The sequence below is a fragment of the Xiphophorus maculatus genome, chromosome 11, assembly GCF_002775205.1.
Source record: "Xiphophorus maculatus strain JP 163 A chromosome 11, X_maculatus-5.0-male, whole genome shotgun sequence".
NCBI lineage: Eukaryota > Metazoa > Chordata > Actinopteri > Cyprinodontiformes > Poeciliidae > Xiphophorus > Xiphophorus maculatus.
Window position 1 is genome coordinate 72808 of NC_036453.1, and position 18690 is coordinate 91497.

At 38.6% G+C, this 18690-nt stretch overlaps 1 protein-coding gene across 1 annotated transcript in view; it reads right to left on the minus strand.

Annotated features, from left to right (window-relative positions):
* The window catches only part of LOC111610089 (PDZ domain-containing protein 2-like), a 118977-nt gene that overhangs the window by 18598 nt on the left and 81689 nt on the right, over positions 1-18690 (minus strand). The window contains exons 13-18 of the mRNA XM_023342501.1: positions 9943-10016; positions 4798-5020; positions 2694-2811; positions 2476-2608; positions 1442-1529; positions 1227-1330 (exon numbers count right to left, since the gene is read on the minus strand). Of these exons, the coding sequence (XP_023198269.1) occupies positions 1227-1330; positions 1442-1529; positions 2476-2608; positions 2694-2811; positions 4798-5020; positions 9943-10016 (740 nt within the window). The remainder of the gene's footprint in view (positions 1-1226; positions 1331-1441; positions 1530-2475; positions 2609-2693; positions 2812-4797; positions 5021-9942; positions 10017-18690) is intronic.

Below are 18690 nucleotides of genomic sequence, written 5' to 3' on the forward strand. Positions count from 1 at the left end.
AGAAAGACCCTGGACCTGGGAATGAACCCAGGACCTTCTTGCTGCAAGGAAATAGTGCTACCATCTGCGCCACTGTGCAGCCCCAAGATGGAAACTTGTATGAGAATATGTTTGTATTTTCTTAATAAAATATGGATTTTATATAATTTTTTTTTACTAAGCTCTGTGTGGTATAAAATGGTAGTTAACCTTTGCTGAACCACCGTTAAAACTAGAAACTTTGAATCTTTGTTTGACTTCACATGAAGACATGACCATCTCAGAATATTTCACTAATCTTCTGATGACTCAGGACTTTTTAAAAGTATTTATTTCACTGCCAATATAGAACCTAAAAGGAGTAAGCACTGTCCTTAAAACTTCCAACTCAGTCCACTAAGAGACAAAGTGAAACCAGGCTGGTGGGATACTACAGGACCAGAATGTGCACAGAGAGGAGAAGCAAAAGGCATATTTGCTGGGACAGGCTTGGAACCTGTTAATTACTTCTTCCAGTTCTAGTTTTATTTACTATTCTATACATAGTTCCCACATGTCTGAACCGGAAATGATCCGCCATCTTGTTAGGCAAGAGCAGCGCACAGTACAGATGAACCATGGCTTCGAAACCAACAAAAAGAAAGCATATGAAAAAAAGTTTATGAATTAATAGTGGTAATCAGGGGTGAAAGTAAGCAGTTACGGTCGGGTACTGCGTACCCATAAAAAATTTTGCGCAAGTACACAGTACCTGCAAGAGAGGGGAATGGCTGTTTGCTGTAAAAAATCAATGGGTGCACTGTGCAGCCGTGAGTGGTTAGTTTTTCAAGAACAGTCTAAAACACGACTTAATCAGTTAATAAATGATTTTTTTCCCCATTTCATATTGTTTCTGAACTGTTCGTGCTTTGCTAGAGCAGGGGTGCAATATGTCGATCGCGGAAGGTTTTGAGTAGATCTGATGAAAGACCCCTGGCCCGGAATCGAACAATCCTGTCATATACATCAAAACGTAGTTGGCATGCAAAACATTATGGTAACACCACATGTCCATTAAGATGATCATGAGGATTCAATTGTGAGTTAAACACGTAGGCATTTAAGAAAGATTACAGAAAACATCATAAACTGTGATGTGCTCACATTTGTCTTTAGTTGAATCAATCTTTAGTTATTGATTCAACTAAAACCAGTGTTTCAAATGTGAGACTTAAGGAGCAGAACTGAAATCCTGGATCAACACTTACTCTGCTGACAGGCTCAAGGAACCTCTTCATGGTCCAGCTGAGAGCAGAGGGGCTGTCCTCCTCATTGGACTTTACATCTGCCCGACGGCTTTTACAAGACTGACCTTGAGGTTAGGGTAAGAGTAGTTAAAATAAATGTTGTACTTTAATAAATTATAACATTTAAAAAACTGTAAAATGAGAGAATAAAACATAACTGTATGTGAAAATCAGACCTTGGCAATGAGAGGAGGGTCTATTTCTGAACACATTGTCCTTATTGGTTGATTGAGCAATAATTTGATCCATTTCTTGCTCTGATACCTGCAACCCGACACAGACACAGAGTGTAAGTGGCAATAAAATAGTTTATTTCTTGAAAAAATGTATGTTTATTTCTGAAAGATAGAATAATGTATTTTAAGTTGTTTGGTTCACGTTTTAAGATTTGTGTTAAATGATTGTATTTTATTTCGTGTCAAATAATTTTTTGTCGAAAGGTATCGCGAGATTTGTGTACATGTGTGAGGCTGCGAGACTTAAGTAACCATAGAAGAAGCAGAAGCTGGTGCCAGAGCTATGTGTAGCAGCCTCATGTCCTGTCGTTGTCAAGGTATTTTGTATTTATGTTTGTAATGTTTTGTGAATTTATTGGTTATGGTGTTTTAATTACTTAATATTTTGGTTTAGAGTGTACAACGACGAATCATTCTGTTAAAGACCTCCGAAGTGGCAGGCGGCCACGAGGTAACTTTTTTGTCAAAGCACGCGTCACCTGTCTGTTTGTAAATGTATCCATGTCTAAAGCTTTGTGTTTTATTTCTGTAGTTTTCACGGCAAAAAATAAAGAGCCCGTCTTCAGAAAGCCGTGCCAGAGTTGTCACTTTGGAGCTACACAGAGCATCACTCTGTATCATCATTGGTTCACCAAGAATGCTAAACCAATGCTGCATTTCTCCCTCTTATATGGGAAATCTCACTTTATGAGATCTGTCAGGTATGAATGCAAAGTTAAGACAACTTAATACCACTGTTTATCACTGAAATAAGCCACATTTACTTGATGTGATACAAACAGTCCTGAATCATGTTTGTATCATAGCAGTATCACAGTAAAGTTACAAACAACCTGGCAGAATATACAGAACGATTTTGCTGTTGAGATGTGTCCACAATATGTATTTATTTTATCAAATGCCACTGTACTCAAAAGACTAAACATATGTTAAATGAAAATTCTGAGCCTGTCAGTAGTTTGGGATTATCTGACCTTGGAGTCTGGATGTCTGCTTATAATGAGACTGACTGGACCAGGTCCACATTCACTGAGAATAGCGTAAGCCTCACTAAGTGCAGCATGACGAAGACTGACAGAGTCCACCTCCAGAATCTGATCTCCACGACTGCACACACAGAGAACAGGGTGTGAGGACAGCAGAGCCAAAATAGCAGCAGGTTGGCCCTAAAGAACAAAACGAAACAGCTTACCTGAGCCTTCCATCAATCTTGGCAATGGACCCAAGAGCTAAGCTGTGGATATAGATACCAGGAACAGAGTTCTCCAGCATCAGATAACAGACTCCAATCCCCAGACCAACTCCATGTTCTAAAATAAAGAACATCATAATACAAATGTTCAAGAAAGTTATTTCTTAAAATACAGTGATTATATTATATTATATAATATTTTGTATAATCTGAAAAGCAAGCATTGTAATTCATATACTGTATATACTGTATACAGTATAAATGCAGTATATATACTATATATATATATATATATATATATATATATATATATATATATATATATATATATATATATATATATATACAGAATCTTTTGTTATATTTATTTATATTGATACTTTTATTATTACTAATCGGAGCCTTGCAATGAAATTTCCTTAAAATATATATAGACCAATAAACTGTGTTATTGGAACTTATTGGATCTTGTGTCCAATAACACACATGGTCAATGTGGATTGATATAACATAGCATAACATCCATATTGCTATGTTGTTATGTCCTGGATTGTTTGAGTTATTTTTGGGTTTGTTCATTTTCTATTTGTTAGTGTTTTTTCTTTATCAGATCAGTCTTGTTTCTGTTTTTCTAATTCAGTCATTTCTCAGTAATTCTAGTTTATCATATTTCTTTATTTCTTGTGTCTAGTTATACATTACTCTTTGATTCATTTTCCTAGTTTCCCTGTTGTGTGCTCTCAATCGTTTTTAAACACTGAATGTATTTAAAGAGCCTGCATGAGGACAAATAGCTTAGACCACCTCAGGGGAAATCCTGAAGTGAATGTTATAAATTCTAATCCACCTCTTTGATTTCTTAACTCCAGCTGCATAATCTGATTGCATACAAGGTCAGTGTGGAGTGATCTGGATGAATGGGGCGGTGATGGACATATGACTTTAATCAGAGGATCGTTGGTTCAAGTCACCACCTTGTCTGTCTCTATTGTTATGTCCTTGGCCAAGACACCCACCTTGCCTGCTGGTGCAACTATTCCTGTTTGTATAATCTCTGTCTATACAAACAGTCAGAGATTTAAAAAGCAGCAGGAAAAGGAAACGAGGTGTATAAGCAGTGACACTGAACTCTTGGCAGAAAATTTCCATCCACATTATTTACCAAGAGAGTTCACCAGTGTTATTTTGGCAGTTGTTTACATTCCACCCTCAGCTGCTGCCTACAATGCATGTGATGTCATCAGTTCCAGTGTTGCTGACATACAGTTTGTCTCACAGAATGCATTTGTGGCTATATCTAATGATTTTAATAATGTCTCACTCTCTGCTATACTGGCAACATTTCAACAGTTTAGTAGCTGCTTACCAGAAAAAACAAGACATTGAATTAATTTTATACAAATGTCAAAGATTCATACATCTCCAAAGCAAGACCTCTTCTGGGGAAATCAGATCACAACCCTTGTTTTCCTCTGCTCAGAATATAAATTCCTTGTTCATAGACTACCTGTAACTAAAAAGGATTGTGAGGCAAAAAGAAAATGGCTGAGTTTTCAAAGGAATTAAGGATATTAGTGAGGCCATTGTCATAGATGGAAACTAGGTCAACTGGATCAGATGTATGAAAAGTAGACAGCAATATGTGGTAAAAGAACATCTTAATTAATATTTTTAATACTGCAGAAAGAGATGGTGCATTGAAGTTTGGAGGAAGAGAACTGGAGATTAACCTTCAAAGACAGCAGAAAATGATCAGTAAAATGAAGCTCATCAAAAGAACAGCTAAGAGGAATGAGTCCAGAGCAACAGAAAAAGTCCAGGATGTGTGTAAATTGCTGGACACCAAAGCTCTTGAGACAGGATGAGAAGTCTTTGGAAAGCAAGAGATCAGCATCATCCATGTGACTGTTAAAATCACTCATTGTAATAATGTTTATTAAGAGGGCTGAGAGATGAGCAAGCAACGCAGCAAAATCATCCATAAAACATCTATTATATTTAACCTTTATTTTGCCAGGGAAATTCCATTGAGGTAACAAATCTCCTGCAAGAGAATCCTGACCAATACTAATAGGGAACTGAGCTTTCCATGATGAGTGCTAACCTTTATTAAGAGTAACCTCCATGACGATGCAGTCTTTTGGACCTAGACCAGGACCCTTGTGGCCTTCAACATCTTTCACGCCTAATGGGACAGGTGTGCCCCCATCAGTGTAAGAGTTGGATGAGCTGGAGCGACTGGGTAGGGTTGGGGTTGCACATGGAGTTAGGCCGGGACTGCGCAGACGGGTGCGAATTGTAAGGGTCACAACCCCTCTTTTCAGCTGCTGTTACACGGAAAAGAAGTTGTTCATTAAAAAGGTGAAGACGTCAACAACTTGGGATTTTAAGAAAGTGCTTCTAACTTTTTTTTCCCACACCTTCAGTGTGTCACAACTAAAAAAACAAGTTTATTTGGAGGCACAAACTTAAAATTACATTCCCAGGGTATTATGTTTAAATACAGACATGCTTTTAATAGATAGATAGATAGATAGATAGATAGATAGATAGATAGATAGATAGATAGATAGATAGATAGATAGATAGATAGATAGATAGATAGATAGATAGATAGATATGCAAGTCCATTTGATTTAATTGTTTAAGCATACATAAATTAAAAGACTTTAAATTGTTTAACATTTACATTTAAAATTTTAAGGATATCTATCTATCTATCTATCTATCTATCTATCTATCTATCTATCTATCTATCTATCTATCTATATCTATATATATATATATATCTACAGTATATCTACAGTATATATATGTATATATAGATATCGAGACATATTTTGAGATACTATCTCGAAATTTCGAGAATTTTTTTTTTTTTTTTACTGGAGTGACAGAAGCAGGCTTCCATAGTTCTCCTCCTGGATTTCTGAACTAGAAACATAATTTGTTTGTAACAAATGATACAGTGATGCAAATGTGGCAATATTCAAAGCAATCATCAGATGAAATGTTTTATAAAGCATAGGAGTCAAAGTTTATTAAACTTTAAACCATGGGGTTTAAAGGTTTAAACCTTTAGGTTTAAACCCTACTGCTCCTACAGTAGCAGTTAGGTAAAATTAAATAATTGTCCATTATAAAACAGAAATTTGCTTTGTCCTCAATAGACCCTTTTCACATGACGTCACACAACTTCCGTTTTGGCTCGAAGCTGTGTATCCTTAGTTCCGGTGTACATAGTAAGTAATGATAAAGTTGTCTATTTCATATATATATATATATATATATATATATATATATATATATATATATATATATAGAGAGAGAGAGAGAGAGAGAGAGAGAGAGAGAGAGAGAGATGTATAAATCTGACAGCATATGTTGATCAGACAGATCACCGGAGCATGGAGTTTACACAGTCTCTAAAACATTTGCCTAAAATAAGATTTGAAGATATATCACGATTTGCAAACCAGTTCTCTCTGACAAAAAAAATCTAAATTAGACAAAGGCTACAAATTCTTCACCGAACAATACCTGTTTGACTATGAAGGTAGGTATTTTTGTTTTGCGTAACCGTTAGCTTAGCATTAGTGAATTTTGTTAGCTAGCTAACTACGTGACATAACTGTTCCTTAACCAGACCTTTTTACTGTTTTTGAACTATAACGTTTTAGGCTCTAATCTTGATCAGATTATTAAATTATAGACTGGAGTTGCCACTCATCCCATAAAATAGGGATTTGTTTGTTATGAGCAGAGATGTCCGGTGCCGCCGCTGCTTTGTAATGCCTTTAATCGGACCACTTTTTCCTTAACGAATAATCTAACGAGTTCGTATTTCAAATCCAGTAATCAGATTAAAGTTATTTATCCAAATCATTGCACATTAATATTTTCTTGTGTATTTATTTTTATTCCTTCTTTGCGTCTTTGGGAGAGACTCTGTGACAGTTAGCAGTGACAGAAACATGAACAGTGCATGGAGATGCGCATTTTGTTGCTGGAAAAACAGAAATATCGTCAAGCCCAACTGTTATTTGTGGCTTTTGTCTTGTTTTTTCTAAACTTATAAAAAATAATGATTCACCGGTTGCGTTTTTTGCGCTGACAGAGAGTATATTTTTCCTAAATGTGGCTAAAGCTGCTGCTAGGTGGTTTACTCTCCGATCGGAGGCTGTTTATTTTATACACAGATAGAGAATGGTGAATTTACAATGATTAGTAACAGCTATCTAACACTTAAATGCTGTTATTATTAAACTTACCTTTTATTATATCCTTAAGATTATGAGAATGCGGGAAGTTTTCAGCTTGGTTCCCAAGGCAAAATCACACCGGAAGTAAAGATACCCAGTTTTGAGTTATGGCGGCCATTGTCTGACGTCACTGTGAAAAGGGTCTATTGCAGTGGTCCCCAACCCCTGGGACCAATTGGTACTGGGCCGCGCAAGAAATAATTAAATATTTCCGTTTTATGTATTATTTGAGTCTGGAGGATCTTTTATTTTGAAAATCCTTTAAACGGATTCTCTCGGTTACATCTTGCGCGCCAACATTGAGCCCACAAGCAGCAAAATGAGTAAGAAACAGATCAGATTCTTTGGAAAGTTTCTTTACGAAGGAAAAAGGCCCAGAGAAGAGACAGGAGAATGGATTTATCCTGGTAGGTGATTCCCGCATTCCAAGCTCTGCATGATATGGTTACCGGATGTTAATGAGGCAATGAAGCTTCAAACTGCTTCGCCACTGGAGACCAAGGGCCCTGTGCATAAGCAACACTTCTGGTGTCTTTGTCTCTCATCACTCCAAGATTGGACCGTCTTGTTGCAGAGAAACAAGCTCAGGGCTCCCTTTAGTCGTTATCGTGAGTTAAAATTTTCCCGAAAGTAAAATGCTCGTTTTTGTGGCGCATCTGTATCTTATTTTGAAGGGATATGTAAACGTTACCATAGCGACCAGAGTCAGAGCATTAGCAGTGGTGGAGACGAGATGAGTAAAGCTTGTGAGTTTTAGGTCTGGTTCACACAGCACGATTTAAGGATTGTCGACCGATTTTCCAAACCTCTGTGACTACAGAGCCGATAAAAGTCCAACAGGTTCGGTCGGTTCGTGTGTCCAGCCACACGGCAGGAGCAACACACCACAAGAACCGATTCCACTCACGAACATCCCGATTCCTGAAGAAAATCCAGTAAAACCTCCAACATACTATACGTGAATTTAGAATAATCAAACACGGATGACGACGTAGAAGCAGCAGTGATAGTTTGTGGCTCATTTTAGATAAAAGACGAAACAAAAAGAAAAGGCGTTTGATAAAAGACGGTGGGATCAGCCGCTCTATTTGCTGCACTATGATTTGGAGGTGAGTTATATTTTTTTGTAGTTAACATTTTTAACTGAATAAACATAGCCACATATAGTAAACATATATAAAAATGACCTTTACATATAAAAGTTGCCATGTCAACTGTTTGGGATTTCCCTCCGTTCTTACGTCACCGCGCTTTCTGATTGGCTACCTGTCACATTCAACAAGCTGCGATAATCAGATCAAGACCTTGTTGAATATGCCCAATTTTAGATCGGGCATATTCAACACACCAGCAAGTAACACACCACACACTGCAGGACGTTGTAAGATTGTCGTAAAGGGAAAATCGGGGCAAAAAACAAAGGCTTTAGCGGGAACACCAACACCCAGAAACCTTATCTGACGTTTCCTCCCCCCTCCCCGGCCGCAGCAAAATTGCTAAGTCTTGACCGGTCCGTGTAGAAAGGTTGGGGACCACTGCTCTATTGCATCTTAACAGAACTGACAGAAACTAAGTTACTTATATATATTTACATCCAGAGAGGATACATAGTTTACATATCCAAAAATCGACACTTTTTGCATCTTTAATTTAAGTCACTAATTAAGAAAATATGATCAGCAATATGGGGGCTATGACTATTTTTGTGACAGATTCCTGCTTATCCTGCATTGGAATGGTAAGTGATTTTGTGGACATGACAAAATAAGGTAAAAACGTTGTATGTTAGAATTAATAAAAATGTTTAGATGCTTAAATAGCACATTTTTATAATGAAAATGTCCAGGAATATTGCCTACTAGCATAAGTTAAAGTTAATGTTAGTCACAAACTTTAAAGAAAGTAAAACTCACCTTCGTATTCCTGTGAATGTATAACAAGGCGTACATCTTAAAACTTTTCTCCAGCTTACTTGTTTGGGTTTGTTGTTACCTTGGGCAAGCCCTGCAAGCACCTAATGTAAAATGCCATTTTTCATAGACCGGAAGCGACCGAGCTTCTTATTCCTAAACGCAGAAGTTGACGTGCAAAGAGCCTATTTGATTTAATTGTTTAAGCATACATAAATTAAAAGACTTTGAATTGTTTAACATTTACGTTTTAAATTTTAAGGAGCTGGCAAATTTACTTTGTAAAAGTTTAAAGAACAATTTTCAGTTAGACTGTTTTGTTACCAGAGCTACAACCTGATGCTGTGAGATTGATCTACAGTGATGCAAATGTGGCAGAGTTATGGCTCTGTTTGTTCTCAAATACATCTTTCTAAATTACAATCATAACTGACTGTTTTTAAACTTTGCCAGTTAAACTACCCACTTCTCCATGTTGAAATGCTGTTAGAGGTGAAATGCTGATGTTCTTAGCAGCAAGAGGGGTCGCCAAGTCAAATTCGGCTCAAGGCCTCATAAACCTTGTACCGGCCCTGCATGATGAGCTAAATCTGCTGCACTGTGCATATATGAACATTTAGCACAACTCAATGTGAACATTTGCAGTTCACCTTGAGCTGAGGAGGCAGATTAAACGCGATGGAAGTAAGCTTGACTCTTACCTTGATGAATTCCCCAAAGAAACATGGATCCTCACAAGGGTTGATATAAATGTCCACACGGGTGAGCCTGTATTCAGTTTGAGTGATAGCAGGCGCACACGATTTGTGCAGAGGTAAACTTCAGAGATCAAACAGCGACAACGAGAGAGGTGCCAGAGTGGTGTGATTGGTGCCTGCTCCCTGTTCAATGCATCAACTATAAAAACTACAAAAAAGACTATAAACCCATCTCTCTTTCAGAAAAAATTCTGCCCTACGTTTGCAGTGCATTTTATTTAAAAACAAAAATCGGTTTTGTTTTCGGGGAAGCATTATTGAAAAGAATCAACTGGTTTAACATTTGTTCAGAAAATCAAAATTGTAAGCTGAAGCTCACCTTGAAGGTCTGGATGGCCTGTTGGTGTGTGAGTCCTTGGAGTGATTCTCCATTTACCTCCAAAATCTCATCTCCTGTCCAAAGAGTAGTGTAATCAGAACAAGACAAGAACTTGAAGTGAGAATGTCAAAAAATATCACTTTTTAAAAATAAATCATCAAACTAGATGAAGATTATATGTTTACTGGTGATCTATAAACAAAGTCAAATATTAACCAAACCATCATACAAGCCTCCTTGGAGCTGATTCATCCAAGCAAGGACATTTTGAGTTTTCAGTCATCAGTTTAAAGCTTAATTCTTCAAGTTTTAATCAACTTCGGGGATATAAATACTTCTGCAAGAGGACTTAAACTTATTTTATTGTCATTGCACAAAGAAACATAAGTGAAATTGGCAATGAAATGTCATCACTTGGCCACCGTCTGCATATTTCATGATGTGGTTGGTATTAAACCACACTACAGTCGTGGGTCATCAGAGTAAACAGCAGGGAACTCTGGACACAGATCTAGGGCGAACCAGTGTTCAAAGAAATGACATTGGAGGTATTATTACCCACATGCACTGACTGAGTTCTGTCGGTGAGGAAGTCTAGCAGCCAGTTGCACAGTGGAGTGATGAGCCCAGGGAGATCAGTTTGCCTACCAGATCCTGAGGAATTATTGTATTAAATGCTGAGCTGAAGTCCAAAAATAGCATCCGTACGTGGGTTTTTCTTTTCTCCATATGTACCAGGCTCAGGTGAAGAGCAGTGGAGATGGCATCTTCAGTCAAGCAGTCAGGTTTGTATGCAAACTGGAATGGGTCAAATGATGGAGGCAGTATAGAGATTATGTGATCCTTAACCACTCTCTCGAAGCACTTCATGATGATAGATGCAATGAGGTTAAATTCATTAAGACATGTGATGGTTGGTTTCTTGGGCACTGGAATAATAATAGCTGACTTCAAACATGAGGGGACAATGGTCTGGTACAGTGACGTATTGAAGATGTCCGTGAGTACATGGGCTAGCTGGTCTGTACATTCTTTGATCAGCCTTGCTGGAATGTTGTCAGGACCTGGAGCTTTTTGTATGTTGACCTTCCCCAGTGATTTTTGTACAGCAGATGTTTCGAGCCTGAGGGCCTGTTCATCAGGGTGTGGGGTAGCTTTCCTTGCAGGGGTTTTATTTAGGGCTTCAAATCTTCCAAAGAAGCTATTGAGCTCATTAAGGAAGCTAATGTCATCTTGGCAGGATGAAGATGTGGTTTTATAATCAGTCACAGACTGGATGCCCTGCCACAGTTGTCTGGTGTTGAAAGAATCATCTTTCATGAAAGAATCATGAAAGAAACCTTGGATCTTTTGACATTAGGCATGTTTTGCTCCCTTGATGGCATGATTTAGATTGGCCCTCCCTGATCTCAGTGCGGCCATATCACCAGATTTGAAAGCAGCATTACCTCAGTCTAGAATACACCTCCTTTGTCATCGAAGGTTTCTGTTTGGCCCATGTGACTATTGACTTTGTTTTTTTTTACCAATATATTTTTATTGAGATTTTTCACTTTGGAAATACAAACATGTAATTATCTGAACAGGTTCTCTTTGTAGTTATTACATGACAGTAATTATTTTTACTCAACTCAGAGAAATAAAAATCAAAGAAATAAAGGGAAAACAAAAATGGGGGGGAAGAGAAGGAAAAACAACAAAGAAAAAGAAAAAAAAACACACAGCTTCTCAAAAACGGGGGTATTCAAGCAGATTACAAATTGGTCAGATATGAATGTACACATCTATACAACATGGCACACCACAGATTCCAGCAAATCAGAATGCAAACAGACCCTCTGTCTGTCAGGATCTGTGTTTTTCTGTGTTTATTTAGAGTTTTCTGTGTCTTTGAGTCTCCGTGTTGTCCTGTCTCCCCCTTGATTGCTCCCAGGTGTGTCTCGTTCTGTGATTACCCTCTGTGTATTTAATGCCACCTGTGTGTCTGTGTCTTTGTCGGGTCCTCCTCTTATGTGCGTTCAGTCCTTCCTGTTGTCCAGTCAATTTACCAGTTGCTACCGGCGTTGAGCCCTGGCTTCTGCTCAGTCGTGCTGCCTGGTTGTTTTTGGACTTATTTATCATTAAAGCCGTCATTTCTCACTTTACCTGGGTCTGCAGCATCTGCTTCACCACCTCACACCCGCAATTCATGACAGAAGGACCCGACCAAAAGTACGGTGAGGCACGCTAATTACATTATGGACTCAGGAGGCTTGTGGAGTACAATCGAGGACTATGTGGCAATTGTGGCAAGCCCATATTCGGCTCATTGGCGACTGAATATAGCCACGCGCATGGTCCTCATGCTGGACCATTGGATCCCGCGTCTTCTGAACCTGGGTCTGGCGGAGTTACAGCAGGAGGCAGAGGGGGAGCGCCTGACGGCAATCGCCGTGCTGAAGGGTAACCCTCTGTCTCCCAAGCCACACAGTTTCTCCGCCAGCCCAGACCCAGCTCCAGCTCCGGGACCAGTAACGCCAGCTTCTCCGGGACCAGCACCTCCAGCCGGCGATCTGGGATGTTATTATTGTATTTATTTAAATGCACAGGTGTAACATAGATACGCATTAGCCATTTAAATTGTCGAATTCTAAGACGGTTGTTTATGGACATTGTGTGAGTTTTAATGCAAGCCCTTTCCCAATCCTGTTCACTGATATTTGATGATAGGTCCAAGTTCCAGTTTATAAGCTTATTATTTGAATTCTCTAATGCAGCGGTCCCCAACCTTTTTAGTCGCGGACCGGTCAGCCCTTCGCAATTTTGCTGCGGACCGGGGGGTGGGGTCGTAAGTATCAAGTCCGATGCTGTTGTTGGAGGGGGGCGGCGCAGTACTCCGATGTTGTTTTGTTACTCATTCTGCTGCAAGTTGGCTCAATTTTGACGCGCAAGACGTAACCGGTAAAATCCGGTTTAGGATTTTCAAAATAAAAGATCCGGAAGTAGTTCATTATTTCTTGCGCGGCCCGGTACCAATTGGCCGGTGGTTGGGGACCACTGCTCTAATGAGTTAGAGATCAGCACATTGTAAAAGTCTGAAATTATGCCCTTCCTTGATTTATTCCGAGTCATTAACTTTTCAAGTAACGTAAGAGGGGGCTTATTAAGATTGTTGTAATTTGCTTTAATAAAGCTTCTTATCTGAAGAAATTTGAAATAATGCTTTTTATCCAGCTTGAATTTGGTTTGTAGCACTCCAAATGACAAAAATATATCAGAATTTGATGGGTAAAGGTCACCAATACTTTTCAAACCTTGCAGTGCCCAAAGCCTAAAGATTCCATCTGCAATCCTCTGCGATGACAGGGATATGTAGTCTACTTAAAAACTTGTCTAATTCCACTTGGTCTAACTTTCCTTTAGTCATATAATTTCTGATAATAATCTTTAAAAGCATTATTAATATCCCTTGAATCTATTAGAGTTTTATCCTGTGTTTCAATTGATGTAATCGAGGTTGTTGTTTCACCCTGTTTAATCTGCCAAGCTAGAATTTTTCCAGCCTTGTCCCCGTTTGTAAAAATTTTGTTTCAATCTTTAGAGACTGGATGCAGCTCTGAGACTGGACATTTTGTCATATTCTGCTCTGAGGATCAACTCAGTATCATTTGTTTGAAAAACCCTCTCCTGAATGTTCTTTATTTTATTTTCTAGGTGCTGCCTTTTAGTCTTGGCTTCCTTGGACTTATTGCCTGTAAAGCTAATAATATGACCTCTAATAAGCGCTTTAAAGGCCTCCCATCTGATGCATGCTGTTTGAATTGTGTTCAAATGAAAGAACTCATCAATTTGTATTCCTATATATTTAACAAAATCCTCATCCTGTAACCATTTATGCTGAAAGCGCCATCTAGGGGGACCCCTGGTAAGATTCTTATCACACTAGCTCAGACAACATGGAGCGTGATCTGAAATCACTATGTTTTACATACATACAGTTTTGAATTTTGGATATTACTTCTGATGAAATTAAAAAATAATCTATTCGCGAGTAAGTCTGAAATGTTGCTGAATAACATGAGTAGGCTCTGGTTTGTTGCTGAAGTTCCCTAAAGATGTCTACCAGTCTAAGAGTTTTCATAAACATCTGTATAGTTGTTCTACAGGTGTTATGTGTCATATCTGACCCTGTGGCTCTATCTATTTCTGGAATAAGAGTACAATTAAAATCCCCTGCGATCACAAAACGCACCTGCAACGATGAAAGTGAGAGGAACAAGTTTTGAAAAAACCCAGAATCATTTGTGTTAGTACCATAGACGTTAACTAGGTTAATTTTTTCCGATAGTAAAGAACCCTGAACTATCAAATATCTACCCTTCTTATCCTTGATAACATTGTTTACAAGAAATGGGACAGATTCATGGATAAGAGTCATAACTCCTCTTGCTCGAGAAGAAAATGTTGAAGTGAATACATGGCCTTGCCACCTCCTCCTGACCAGCCCCTCATCCTCTTCCATAAGATGCGTCTTCTGTAGAAATACTATTTTGGAATTCAAATCTTGCAGTTTATTAATGACTTGTTTGACCTTCTTTAGACTTTGTAGGCCCCTGCAGTTCCATGTAACCATTTTAAGATTTAGGGCTTGCGACATGTAAGATCCACCAAATTACCAGAAATGGAGAAGAATAAAAACAAAGTTTACCCCATACAAACATGAACATTTGAGAAGCTTAAACAGAACAAAACTCACAACATATCCCCTAAACCTAGGTTCCCACACCAAGTCCGATTTCCGAGGGACTCCCTCCCCCCTCCGTACACCTCCCGCTATCGTGTGTGACCGACCCACACACAGTGAGGAGCAGTCTAACCACTCAATAACCAAAACAAAAGTTTGATTACCGATGCTGTTCACTATATATAACAGTAATTTAATCTACCATATATTTGCTCATGGGTTCGAACTTATTAGTATGCACACCAACCGGTATGTGCACACTTCCTCTTGCCATACCTAAGCAGAAGTAAATGTATTGGTAATAGATCCCTGCTGTTCTACCACCAATATAACTGATCAATAAAGGCAACAAGGTTATAGGAAGCCACAAATTGTTAACTTAAGAAACCGTTTAACCCATTGTTACCTCCCCGTTGGTTTTCTTCTGGATTTTCTGTAAAACCTCACGTGCAGCCGCCGCTGTTTTGAAAGCATGAGTTCGGTCTTGATAAGTCACCAGCAGCTTGGCTGGGTGAGCCACCCCATGGTGCAGTCCCAGTTTGCGTAGCTCCGTGTGTATCCATACTCTCTCTCATTGAGACTATCAATAAAGTCAGTGACATTTCAGGTTATAAAATCAATTTCAACAAATCAGAAGTAATGCCATTAGGTATTTTGCAACAGAAACCCCAGACTCCCTCTCCTTTCCCCTTTACGTGGTCCCCAGAGGGTTTTGTGTATTTAGGGATCAAGATCACTCCTATTTTTACCAGATGTATAAAAGCAATTTCACCCCCCTGTTTGAGCGTGTTATATTGGACCTGGAGAGATGGAGGACCTTACCATTATCTTGGCTCGGCCGTGTTGCTCTTCTGAAAATGAACGTCCTACCCAGGTTATTATATACAATTCAGATGGTTCCAATCCTTTTTACACATAAGACCATTAAAACTCTAAATAGTTGGTTCAGTTTCTTTATATGGGCAGGGAAAAAACCTCGTCTCAAAATATCTACACTTTGTCTTCCATCCACAGAATGCAATCTTGACCTCCCAGACATCAGCTTAGCGCGCATATGCGGGTAGCTGCTGACTGGATACAAAAACCAGTGTCTCTCTGGCTTGTTATAGAGAGTTCCATGTCTAACATCCCTTTGAAAAACATACTATTCCTTAATAAACTTAAAAATTTTAAAATGTGTTGTAGTAACCCTCTCACCTTATCTACTGTTAAAACCTGGCAAATAATTCAAAAGCTTGAGGGCAGGTCTCACCTAACATCCCTTTTCACTCCATTCTGCAATAATCCCCTTTTTCCACCTGGGATTTCTGATTCTGGCTTTCGAGTGTGGGCAACAAAAGGTATATCTGTTCTTTCTGATTTAATGGACAGATCAAACTTGATGTTCTTTGATAGTTAATTACCAAATATAATATTCACAGACATGACTTCTTTCGGTATTTACAGGTGACTACATTTTGAAGAAAACAATGATGCTCAGTAACCAAAATGTCTCTGATTGTGAAAATCAATAATTTAAGCCAAAATTATAAACTCTATTAAGACCTCTTATAGCTTATTAAAAAAACTGGGGGTTACGAAACTGACTTTCTTAAAAGAGACATGGGAAAAAGAGCTAGCTATGGAGATCAGCAACGAGGCTTGGAATGAAGATTGGGAAAATGCTAAATACTTGAGTGTTTGTAATAAGGTAAAAATTTTACATCATGCCCATATATCTCCACATCTACGTCACGATTTAATCCAGACCTTTCTCCACTTTGCCCCAAATGTAAAATAGAGGTGGGTAATCTAATTCACTGTCTTTGGTCCTGTAGGAAAATTCAACAATTCTGGTTCAGTATAAAGGAAGAGTTGGACAAGATCTTTTCCATTAGCACTGAGTGTAATCCAATGTATATGTTACTGGGAGTGACGAACAACAGCCTTAAGAAGAACTGTGAAAAACACGTGTACATTCTGTGCCAGGAAATGTGTCCTCTTGAACTGGATAACAGATAAGGTTCCATCCAAAATACAATGACAATGACGGACTGTCCTTGAATATGTGTCATTGGACTTTCTAACTAGTAAATTACACAATAGAGAAAATATGTTGCATAATATTTGGGACCCCTTTATACTGTATACTGGTCTGGATATTTCTGAATGTCATGGCATGGAGTGCATCCCAGTTTTCCATGTCTGGCATATAACCATTCATTTTAGCTTTTAAACTGGTTGTATTGATTCTGTGTCCATATAGAGGGATAATCAGTAGGCCTAGCATCATGACTTGTTTGTTCTGAAGTTCCTCCAGCTTCCACTTCGTCTTCCTAACATGGCGTCTCCTCACCCCGACTCTCATATTGACAGAAGGAACCAAAAAGCACTGTTAAGTTAAAAGCACATCTTCTTAAGTTGGGATATTTTTCCTCCAACAGGTTCCAGAGCAATCACCTCAAACCAGATGTTGGACTGGAATTTATTTCAATGTCATTTGTGAATGTTAGAGCCTCATTTTCAACAGCAGAGCCATAAAGATTGAAAAAGGTTGTCATTTTGGAGAAAGTCTCATCAACGTCAACATTTCCACTAAATAAGAGACCAAAAATAAAATAGTTTGATAGAGAAAGAGCCTCTCAGGCTGAGTTTAAAGCAAGATGGCAGAGAGCACCATACTATTTTTGTTTTTAAATATTAGACGGTTAATTTAATTTCACATAATTAGTGCGGTAGAAGCCATTTGTTTGTTAAATACTTAATTAAATATATTTACCATGTTTGATGTTTGTTGTGACTCGCAATTAAACGAGGTAATTAGTCCAAGTTTGTCATTTATTAAACGTTCAGAAACTGTAGTGGCTGTACTGCGCCACAGCAAAGGTAAACAAAGGTAAAATAACCCAAATAGGTGATCAACTAAAACCATTCATGCTTTTTTACTCTCTGTCTCTCTCTGTCATTTAAGTACACCCGTTGCCGTGACAACCGCCTTCGCAAGCCGAGCAGAGATTACGTTATAACATAACATAACAGCTCATTTTAAACTCCTGCTCTGTTAGTTATTTTGGTAATGGAACCGAAACGCAAAGAATTTTGCAACACCTTGTTGGAACAATAATTACTGAGATTAATATTTTTGTTGGGTCATTAATTTGAACATGTTTTATTGATGTTCTTTAATAAAGTTACGTACTGGTCTGAGCATCCAGGCGGCGTTCAGTTTGTCACTTAATGCCAAGATCGACTCAAAACCTTCCGCGATTGACGTTTTGCAGCTCTGCTCTAGCAAAGCACGAATAGTTCAGAAACAGTATGAAATGGGAAAAAAGCTATTTATTAACTTATTAAGTCGTATTTTAGACTTTTCTTAAAAAACTAATCAGTCACGGCTGATTAGTGGGTGCACTTACGACTGAGTCATCAGAAGATTAGTGAAATATTCTGAGATGGTCATGTCTTCATGTGAAGTCATACTAAGTTTCAAAGTTTCTAGTTTTAACGGTGGTTCAGCAAAGGTTAACTACCACACAGAGCTTAGTAAAAAAAATTATATAAAATCCATATTTCATTAAGAAAATACAAAAATATTCTTATGCAAGTTTCCATCTTGGGGCTGCACAGTGGCGTAGATGGTAGCACTATTGCCTTGCAGCAAGAAGGTCCTGGGTTCTATCCCAGGCCCAGGGTCTTTTTGCATGGCGTTTGCATCTTCTCCTTGTGCATGCATGGGTTCTCTCCGGGTACTCCTGCTTCCTTCCACAGTCCAGAAACATGACTGTTAGGTTAATTGATCTCTCTAAATTCTCCCTAGGTGTGAGTGTGTGTGTGCATGGTTGTTTGTCCTGTATGTCTCTGTGTTGCTCTGCGACAGACTGGCGACCTGTCCAGGGTGTACCCTGCCTCTCGCCTGGAACGTAGCTGGAGATAGTCACCAGCAACCCTCCCGACCCCATTAGGGACACAGGGTTAACAGAAAATGGATGGATGGATGGATGGTCAGGTTAAATGGCCTCTCTAAATTCTCCCTAGGTGTGAATGTG